The 11,223-nt window shown below is 40.4% G+C and overlaps 1 protein-coding gene across 1 annotated transcript in view; it reads left to right on the top strand.

Moving 5' to 3' along the window:
• Window positions 1–141: 141 nt before the first annotated feature.
• LOC138030439 (synergin gamma-like) overlaps window positions 142–11,223 on the top strand; it is a 12,569-nt gene continuing 1,487 nt past the window's right edge. The window contains exons 1-4 of the mRNA XM_068878352.1: window positions 142–928; window positions 5,400–5,517; window positions 10,177–10,327; window positions 11,054–11,110. Coding sequence (XP_068734453.1) covers window positions 5,470–5,517; window positions 10,177–10,327; window positions 11,054–11,110 — 256 coding nt within the window. The 5' untranslated portion in view covers window positions 142–928; window positions 5,400–5,469. The remainder of the gene's footprint in view (window positions 929–5,399; window positions 5,518–10,176; window positions 10,328–11,053; window positions 11,111–11,223) is intronic.

Below are 11,223 nucleotides of genomic sequence, written 5' to 3'. Positions count from 1 at the left end.
ACGGTGCCATTATGTGCAAATACAACTGATGAAGGAATATAGGATTAGTACTGTGTTTAGAACTTTTAAAATTCTTTAGCTTAAATAATAATACACACACTCGTTTCTCTTATGCTTTCTTCGCTGCGATTCGCAGCGACACAGGCATAAACACGGCTGAGAAAAGCAACTGCACTTGATCTTGTGTTTAGTCTGGTGTGCGTGTTTCATGCTACGTTCTCTTTACGAGAGAGGCGTCACTAGACAATTGGAATCGTTTTTCTTTCCTCTAGAGCTTATGCTTGCTCCTTTTTGCATGCTTTTTTCACTGCTGGCCTGCCCTTGATTGCTAACTTTGATGGATCGAGCTGCTTAGATGACCAACTGACTTGGCCATGTGAAAGAGCCGTGAGACTGTCGCTAGATTAGAATTGCCTCTTTACTAATAAGATACGCTCCAAAAGCAAATAGCAAACTGACACTTACCAAGACTGAATTGTCTTCCCTTCGAAAACAATGTGAGTGAAAGCAGTCAGCCGTTTTTGATTTCGATGTAAGGTGTTTGTCTCAAAAAATACCTTCGTTTCGCTGATGAATGATGAATGCCTGGGCTGCCTAGGGTGATTAGCGTAATTCGATATCCCCAAGAGACGCTTAAACTCTGCACCGCGTTCTTGGAAAAACAGGAAGACGAGTGATTCAGAGAATGTTTGCACATTTATCCAGCGTGATGTTTACATCCAATTTTTACAGACTTTATTCGCCAAAGAGAAATAATAAGCAAAAGCTTGAAATAGAGTAATAATTCACATTTTCTGTGGTCTTTGTTAGTGGAGGCTAGCTTCTGCACTGTTTAATCTGAATGCTGAAATCGGCTCGAGGCATCGCTTCGTTTATACACTCCGACATCATTTGAAACAAGACTGACATTAATACTGGGAAAACACTGGTAAACAAAGCTTATTTGAATATAACAGTAATAGTGAATAGTTCTAATTATTGTAAAAGCAATAATATACTAAATTGTCTTTTTCATATGGGAAATTTCAACCCGGTCGATCGGGATAAAATTCAAGAAAAAAAAACCAAGATGGTGGACATAAACTTGTATCGTTCTCGGTTGTGGTAGCTTTGTGAATTCTTGTAACTTTACTAATAAAGCTAATTTGCATACTCCTAAAGTGGAAATACATACAAGACAAAAAATATGCTATTTGGCTGCTATGTTGCGAAAGCTATTTTGTCTAAAATGTTTCATCCCGGCTACCCGGGCTGGAGTGTTCATATGGGAAAGTTTTCATCCCGTTTATCGAGATCTCGGTCGCAAAAACCGCGATTTCGGTAACCGGGCGAGCCAGGCTTCTCGTATGAACACATGGAACTTTTTAAGAAGGAAAGAGTGGTGGGGCGAGATCTCGGAAACCGAGCCAGCCCGGGCTCATATGAAGAGGACCTTAATTATGATTTGATGGTGTGATTAATCACGTGACTAAGTCCAGATAAGCAATTAATTTTGATATATAAAAGGACACTGGTGTCTTGAAATTAAGAAATCTTTCAAAAAAAAGGATTAATTAAAGAAAATAGACTTTTTTCTTAGCGTGCGACACAAATACACGGATGTGAAAGCAAACGAAGAGCGATCTGACGGCGAGAAGTGCAGTTTTATTCTCCTCTGCTTTCCTTTTCCGATAGAGTGTGTTCATTGTCACGCAATAAAAAATAAAATCAAAAACCATGAACTGGATAAAGTCAACAAACTATTTTAGACGATAAAATACGAAGAAATTTCTCCAGGTTTAAGATATGTGCGCTGCCACAAAGTTAAGATATTCATCGAAATGTTCGGCGCAAAATTATAGAGCCCAGTATGGAGCCGCCATGCCGGAAGGACCGGAGAGTAGTGTAAACATCTGGAAATTCCTTTGGCTACCTAGGCCACTGATTATCTGAACTGAACCAAAAAGTTTTAAAAAAGTAATTTTCTTAATACTTACGCTTCTAAAATGGCTACTAATCACGAGATAAGTGTATATTTTTCGACAAAAGCTATCTTAGCTTAATGTCGTCACGCACCTCCAATTCAAAATGCACTGATTTCCAAACGCAGGATGGTATTGAGCTGGAAAGTTGTAAACCTCTTAAGTCTGTCTGATAAGGATAAAAGCTTTAGTGGCTCTTTAGTTTTAGATTTGAGAATTTGATCGCGCGGAGGATTTTTAAAACAAAAACTGACAACTCATAGTCTAAAATATGAAAGGTACTGCGCCCGACGGTAACCATAAAACGCGAGTCCACAGCTTTTGAATACTCTGTTTTGCTTAATACTACATCGTAGCCGGTTGCAGGCGTTCGGTTCAGTCTGAGCTGTGAGCCGGAGCGAAGAACGAGTGAAAAAAACAAAGCGTTCTCGGGCTCGCCTCGTTCGCTCGCCCTCACAAACCGCGAGAGCCTGGAACAGGCTAAATACCTTGGACTTTTAGGCCGGCACTGGCACACGAGGGGACTAGTCCCTGCGACTAGTCCCCGGAAACAAATCACGGGAACAAGTCCCATCGTGCATGTGAACTGGCTATTTTTACTTCAAAATCTAGTCGCAGGGACCAACTTTGGTCCCTGAAAATACTACCCACGAATTCAAACCACTTTAAGTTTTTGGGAGAAGTCCTTGCGACTTGTCCCTCAGAACGCGTCGTGTGAACTGTTCGTGGGGCAAGTCCCTGCGACCAGTCCCTTCGTGTAAACTCTTCAGAGGACTAATGGCAGGGACTAGTGACAGGGACTAGTGACAGGGACTAGTGACAGGGACTAGTGACAGGGACTAGTCACAGGGACTAGTGACAGGGACTAGTCACAGGGACTAGTGACAGGGACTAGTGACAGGGACTAGTCACAGGGACTAGTCACAGGGACTAGTCACAGGGACTAGTCACAGGGACTAGTCACAGGGACTAGTCCCGGCCCTCGTGTGTGCCGACCTTAAACGTGAGGAGTTGACTAGTGCAGCGGGAGGGTTAGGGAAATCGGGAAAAAGAAAGAGAGGGCGGAGGAGAAAGACCCTCCCTCTCCCTCTCTTTATTTTTTCCCGATTTCCTCAACCCCTTTATGCACCTGCTACGCAGACTAGGAATTGACGGATAACAAGGACATACTATGCTGACCGTCAATGCTATTTTTGCCGGTGTCGGGGCGAATTTACTTGTCGAATTCGGCTCTTTACGCCGTGCAATTTCTGCTTAAAATCAGTGTACCTGAGTGAAGTTCTCCAAAGAAATAAGATACTATGAAACTAAACTTTAATGAACGGACGATAGCCTTTTAAGACTTTTTTGTAGAGAGCCCTCAGTTTACTTTCATAATTTCTTTCGTAATCAGGCAGAAAGTACGGAGCAAGACGCTTTTAGGTGTGTGAAACAATGTACTCCAGTGAGACATTAAGCACCAGTTTTATTACTGATAGAGGTATCTTTTCGTGATGCCCACACTAACTGTTATGCTATGTTCGTTTTAAAATTAAACTGTGCGTTGTCACGAACGTCTCCTTGCCCCCTTAAAACCGCATCTCAAGTTTCTTCCTACAAGTTCCTTCGGATCGTAATCAGTGTTTGTGGCCTGCTTTCTCTTTATTTAAAGTAAAACTATATGTACTCAGCACTTGCGGATCTTAAGACAAAAGAACTTTATATGACTAGCCAAACTGATGCAATGTATTATTTTTGCCAAAACTTCTCCCCACATATTGTTCCGATTTACAAAGCAGCTGAGCTATTCTGTTTACAAACGTCAAATGTTCCGACATTTGCACTGCATGGCATATACATAATGACAATATATAATGACAATATTTGCCAATGTAAGATTACCATAGTACTTTACAGTGACTAGCTGTTGTTGATCAGTATGCTGCGGACTGTAAAAGTGTTAAAAGCGAGCTGAAAATAAATATCTCTATTATGACATTGTTTCAATACATTGAATGATGCTGAGCTGTTTTTAGAAGTAAACTAGAACTAGATGGCAGATTTCAGCAGCATGTAATGTTACAAAAATTCTTTTTCTTTGGCCATCGTAGCTTAATGAGAAATAGCACACAAACTGCAGTTACAAACATGACAATAAAACGCATGTTGGAAAACAAAATTATTTAACTTTAACTTGATATTTCGTATGTTTCTACATACATCTTCAGAAGTGACCGTTAGTAATACAAGTAGCAACTAAGTTTAAATTTTAGATAAGTAACTAAGTAACAATAACAATGACAAAAGCTGAGCACAAACAATATTTGCATACAAAAGATGCAAACTAATAGAGGTAAAGCTTTTCGCTGCTTACGTTATCGTTTAGGGTACGCAAATATTTTTTGTGCTCAGCTTTTGTCATTGTTTTTTTTACTTAGTTACTTATCTAAAATTTAAACTTAGTTGCTACTTGTATTACTAACGGTCACTTCTGAAGATGTATGTAGAAACATACGAAACGTCAAGTTAAAGTTAAATAATTTTGTTTTCCAACATGCGTTTTATTGTCATGTTTGTAACTGCAGTTTGTGTGCTATTTCTCATTATGTAATGTTATATTTTATTTCTGGTTTTCTCCTTGTAATGGCTGTTAACTTTAAGTCCGTGGAAGCTTTCCCATCAGGACAGGCTGTTGTCCCGGATATTGAACTGGCTGCTGTCCCGGAAGTGTAGCCGGTTGGTAAACTTTGGCGCCTTGTGGGACAATAACCACAGCGGGTTGTTGGACGACACCTGGTTGGCCTGCTTGTTGCGGGTGGCCAACCTCCTCTAGCCTTCGCTTCTTGTACAAATTATAAAGAAGGTAGATGTCCACAATGAAAATTATCCAGGAAATGTAACCGAACCCCTATTAAAACAGCAAGAACGAACAAAAATTCTTTAATTCTGAATAACTATCATCAAATAAGTATTTTTCTGTATCAAAGGTTAGTTAAAGTCTGCATACGAGCCAATTGTGGCCCACCAGGCCGGAGCTTATCCGGTCTCTGTAACATGAAGCGACCAGGAATTTTTCTACTCCCCCCTGGATGGGATGCTAGTCCATCGCAGGGTTACCCCCAGCATTAAATTCGCCGGTATCCATTTATACACCTGGGTGGAGAGAGTCACTGTGAGAAAAGAGTTATTGCTCCGACCGATAGTGCAATGTAAGGGAATTAGTTGAGACTGAGGCTTTGATTAATTACCATGCATTTTTCTCCACAAAGTGTACTAGAGCAACCCAGCTAAGGCGAACTGTCTTTGAGGAATTTCCTGCTGAAAACTGGGAAGAATACGTAGTCGACTAACTACGTTCAATAAATAATTTACCTTCAATATATAAATAAATAGGCAAAAATAAGTAAATAAGACTCTTAACGTCAAATAAATAAATCTGATTTTTATATTTTGATATAGGAGAGAGCGTTCCAAGGCTTCTTGACTAATACTGAAGAGGCAAACGTACGACTTACAACAGACCCGTGTAATGACTGAATTCGACCTACCAGCCCAATCAGAAGGGCTAACACATTGGGTTTGTATATCCGGTATACATTTTTGTACGCCTTTCCATAGTCGATAGCGAGTGGTGTCATGGTTCCACAACAGGCGATCAATAAAACGGACAGGAAGAAGTGGATCAGTAGTGTCTGCAAACAACGCAAAAATCGATATTAACTAGAAAGAAAATTGCACGACTGATGAAAAAGGTGAAGACGAGTTTTAGATGTGGCCTTCATAAATAATTCATCAAGTTAAAAAGGGCAGAAAATCACAACCGCGAAGGAGGTTTGGATACCTGGTCTTAGCGCAGGTTTTGACGCTTTTACCTTTCCGTTTACTCCTTAGTTTTTGTTTCGATTGAGAAGAAATATCAAACACTCGAGACAGTGTTTCATCAGCTATCCAAACACCTCGAATTTCGTTAAAAATGCTTCTCTACGAGTCATATTTCCAACTCATTTCTCTGTGTTTGGACATCCCGATGAGACACTGTCTCTCGTGTTTGATATATTACTTCAGCCCATACCTTCTTCTTTAATTCTGGGAGAAACAACCGAGGTGATCATCAAATGATCAAATGATCAAATGCTACTAAAAAATTTTCAGCCAATAATTTTTCGAATTACTCTTTTCCGTTTTCCTGAAACATTTTCCAGGCTTAAAGTTTGGTTGACAATTCAAAGTTTAACCATTTTCCAACTGGTTCTACCATGTTAAATGTGACAAGATCAAGCAGTTCTCAATTGAGTGTTTTTAAACCAACCCCAATACAATTACTTACCAATTAGACTACTCAGCCAATCTCAAACCGTAGCGAAACCAAACCCAGTTATTATCTGATTACGTTAGAAGCACAACTGAAACCCGCTCTGTCACAGAATATCCCATGACTTACCTGCGAAATACACCACTCGGTTTCGGATGTAGCTGTATGAATTTTACTGTGAGAAATAATATTTGTAATGTGTTCGTCTTTTGTATCAAGTCAGTCGGATTAAACTTTTATCGGTGTGATTCGTTATGAGGTTCTCTCATATATTTTACAAGGTTTGGCGCTTTGATTAATTTGCCAGAGTATACAATTCTCACAAGTGTAAATGTGTAATTTTTTCATGTTTGAGGGCGTGCAAGAAAACTATTGAATTTCGAATTATGCCTCTCTGCTCTACGCAAACACTCTTCCAACCGGAGGCATTTGTAAACGCTGTTTTTGCCCCCGTAGGGTTTTGGCCCAGAGGCCAAAACCCGAGGAGGCATTATAGTCTCCCCCGCGTATACGTATAAGAATGTGTGAAATATTGGTGTAGTATGCGAATCAATCCTGATTTGAAGAAACTGCGCGCGCACGGTGGTCTCGGTTAATTTTTCAATCAGCTGAGCTCGCAAGGCAATGCTACATGGGTAATTCTTGCAACCACGAACACGAGAAGGAGATCGAGGAGGATACTATTTGCTGCACGAGGAGGAGAGGAAGATATTTGCCAAAATAAATTTTAGGGCGAGTTTCTGTCGTCACAGTGATCTTCATATCTTGAATTCCAAGGTTATTCAGCAGTACCAGGTTGAACTGTTTGGTACAGAAGTTTATTTCTCGGACACAAATCAGCAACGGGGTCGACAGACTCGACCCAAACACCACACGTGTAAAGATGTGTATAAAGATCACGTTTATTTGGATCGCTTATTTTTACTGAGTAATCTTACGTGGCATAGAGCCCATGTGACGGCTGGGTTGACTGGCAGGGATCCAAATGTAAATGTTTTGCGGCGTTTTCGTTCAGGGGTTGACTGGTAGGGATCCAAACGTAAATGTTTTGCGGCCTTATCGTTGAGGACAAAAAGCTTGACTCTAATTTGCATATATGGCGACTGTAACGCGATACTTCAGTCTACATCTCTGAAAAAAATCTCGACTTCTGTTCTGCTTTCGAGATACGTTTGCTTGTGGAGTCCTCGTATATCAAGACAAACGGTTGTTTTCAGTATCAAACTAAAACAACATAGGCGCACGAGTCGGGGGAGCGAGGGGGGCTGCAGCCCCCCCAGTTACAGAAACTTTTGAAATTTTTCGGGCAAAACGCTGATGATTCGGGCAAAAGTACTCGGGAGAAAATACCCTAAAAGAAAAATATTCTAAAAGGTTGTCGAAGCCAGACTTGAAAGCTACTTTCTCTGGCGTTTGCCTTGTCAAGACCAAGTAATTTGTTTTGGAAAAGCCATATATATTGTTTGCACGTGCAACGTAGAAATCCACGAGATGGATATTACTTCCATGACCAAACAAATGACAGAATCAAAACAAACGAAGACCTAGACTTTTTTATGGTGGCTCTGACCAATGGCTCCACAAAGAGCTACTTTTAAAATTTTCTTGAACTCAACGTACGAGAAATAATTTACTGTTTCTTTTATTAGTTTTGGATTTTACTAGGCAATCTATAGAGTATCCGAGGTTTCAAAATAACTACAGTTTGAATCCCGATCTCTCGAACCCTCATTTTTTTCGAACCACCCGATAACTCGAAACGTAAGTCGTTTCCCTCTCCTCAGTCAAACACTGTAATTTTAGTTACCCCAGATTTCTCGAAAGATGCGATTTTTCGAACCAATTTTCGTTTCCTCTGGATTCTACCAAAATCGGGATTCAACTGTAATTTTGGAATGAAAATACGTTCATTAGACGTCAGAAATGTGAAGATTTTTGTTTTTACTGCGGTTTGAGTGCTTTTGTACAACATACGCTTTCGGGCATTGTGTTATTTTTTGGGGCAATAAGGTCACCGCCCTCCAGGTCCAAAGGTGCCCGTACGCCTATGTAGAACAACAGAGTGGTTTGATAATTTTTTCCAGAATGCACTTCGCGAGAGTATTATGTAAAGAATATCATGTGATAGAATGAGTTTAACAGGATGTGTTGGTTTAGTTACAAACTTAGTTGAATCTTTGGATCATATTTATGATAAGATGCTCAAGTTACTTGAAAAGCATGAGCGATATAGTTAACAAAAAAATATAAATTTTCAGTTCATACAATAATAGTTTCGTTATACGCAGTGGAATTTTATAAGAATTTTATACCCTTAAGGGATAAAATAGAAGCGGGGACAGATTTAGTGAGAACTATTACTAGTTGTATTTTAGTGTGGACGGAAAACAGTTTGAAAACAGAGTTTTTCAAAAACGACGACGTCGCACTTGCATGAGAGTTTCTAACCTCGTTCCCAGGCTCCTCCGGCCTCTAGAGAGAGAACGAGGCTGGAGAGTTCCTCGAACAGAAATCCAAAATGACCGGTGATTGGTGCGTTTTCAAATTTCTCTGGCGTATTAAAGAAGTGGACTTTAATAGGCGTCAACTCGTCACGCGGCAAGTGTTAAATAACCAATCAAAAGAAAGGAAAAGTGTAAACAAGTATGACAACCTTGTGGCACGTGGACTTTTTTATGATTTAACACGAATCTTTCATGGTCCCAAGAAAGTTGAGAGAGTCATTGTTGCCCTGTATAAATGTTCCCTGCCAAGCATTGCTTTAAAAAATACAATAAAGATAGGTCACCATACTCGCAAAAGTAAGATGATGGACCAATCTTGCCCATCGCGCGCGTCATTTTATCGCTTTACGTTACATTTTGCGATAGCTGGAAGCAGTATTTATTGGAGTACTAATGTTTGACAAACTCTTGATAGATAGATAGAAAAACTTGAGCATATGGAGCAATGGTATTTTTGATATATGGAAAAAAATCACAATTTTAGTCGACATGGACTCAAACCGTTTCTCGAATCGTTCTTGTTTTCTAGTAACAGATAGCTCCAGACACTCATATAACAGATAACTTGAAGGCCAAAGCCACACAATGCTTCATTGCAGGATTATCGCAGTCACACTATTGGACCCTACTCTACTCTCTAACACCAAGGAAAATCAACTGCAACATATTGTAATTGTTGCAATACCTTGCGGATAATAACAGGACAGACGCATGAAAAACTGACGTCAGTTTGTTGAGACCACCCATAACACCGAGCCCAGGGTGCACGGAAACACAATCGCACGATTAGCCGTGTAGAGCTAAGCGCCTAAGAAATTACTTTGAGAACTGGAAGAGTCACAAACGCCTGAGTGATAAAAGCATGTCAAGTCGCCCTCGTTTTTCTCTAGAGATAAAAGAAAGTCTCGGTTCGCACGAAGAATGCTGCAAAGTCTTCCTCGAAAAGACCGTTCACCACCGCCTACGAATCCAAAATAACTCCAGGAAACCTTTTTTTAGGAAAACAAGATTTCTTGTTTTAGCTAGAATGCCATTGAAACTGTGAAAAATATACACCTTTTTCTCGATGTCTTCGTGCTCGTCTTGCTTGTGCTCATCCATCTTAACAGGCCAGTCGCGAATTTGGGTGCGAGTTCAGGCTGCGATAGTAACGTGACAGAGATCAAGGCCGTGCTCGTTTCGGTCGTTTCGATTGTGTCGGTTCACGGTTTCGTTTCGGCCGTTTCGTTTCGTTGTTTCGGGTTTTAGTACATGCCCAGTCAATCTTCTTTTTCCTCCTGCTTACTCTCTTCCTCCTTCTCTGTCTTCATTTCTTCCTGCTCCTGTTTTCGTTCTCCTCTCTTAGATCTCTTCCCTACTTTAAAGATTTATTAAAATGGCCATAGCATGTAAACTTATTGCCCATTAATTGTTTCTTCAGGACATGGATCAACATGCAAGTGCTTGGAGCCGTTGTCTTAACAGTTGCCTTTTAACGTTAGCAACAGCTACGTTGGCCATTCAGAAAATGGGCGAGCAATCTGTGAAGCAAGAAGTCCTAGAATCCAAGGAAGGAGCTACATATTTTTCAGGTATGCGTGAACTTGTAATGTCTAGTAAGCTTACCTTCAAACTGCTTCAGAGTGTGCCAGGGGATGAGAAGAACACTACTAACAGGAAAGCAAGAAGTCCTAGAATCCAAGACTTCCACGCCGAACACAAGGCTTTTTAAATTCCCCGCCAACGATCGCGGCTTTGCCACGAAAAAGAACCCTCTTGTAACTCGCTGGGCTCAAATAATCCCAATTTTGTTCGCATTATGCTCAATGGAAATCTTTCGACTAAAACCGATGATATAAGATTATCGTTACAGTATTCAATATGAGATATAGTGGGGGATAAAGAGAAATTTTAAAGAAGCCACGGTTTATCGTGCCAAGTCGCCGTACGTAGTTCAAAGCTTATACGCACGCACCAGCAACTATTAATGTGTACGCCGCTATTCGCCAATCGCACGCCGGTAAGTCGCAACATTTTAAAGGCCACACCGTAGATCTTCGGCGTACCCTACTTTGAATGCACCTTGAGGCTGGAGGTGATCTTGCTTTGATTGATACAGACCTCTCTGCTTTTTCATGTAAATGCCAACTAGTTAGCACGGGAACAACTTGATTTACACAACAAAAGCAGTAAGGTCACAAAACAAGGTTCCCTCCAGCCTCACTGCCAATCAGATGCCAAGTCACTAAGCAGACAACTGTAATTGAAGAAATTATTGAAGGATTGCTAATCCAGTCGTGTCAATTCGTATCTTTTAGCCATAGTGGAAATATACAGAGTTACTCTAAGGATAAAAGCATCCATCACTAAATCAGGTATGCTATGGTCAGTACAGGACTTGAGTAATATTGGTAGAAGTAGTATTTGTCTTTCTGAGGCAAGCTAGCCAAGAAAGCCGAGAGAGCATTTTGATCTGATTTTGATCAAA

This window comes from Montipora capricornis, chromosome 13, assembly GCF_036669925.1.
Source record: "Montipora capricornis isolate CH-2021 chromosome 13, ASM3666992v2, whole genome shotgun sequence".
NCBI lineage: Eukaryota > Metazoa > Cnidaria > Anthozoa > Scleractinia > Acroporidae > Montipora > Montipora capricornis.
Note: the sequence above shows the minus strand (reverse complement) of the source record. Positions and strands in the feature narration are given on the sequence as shown.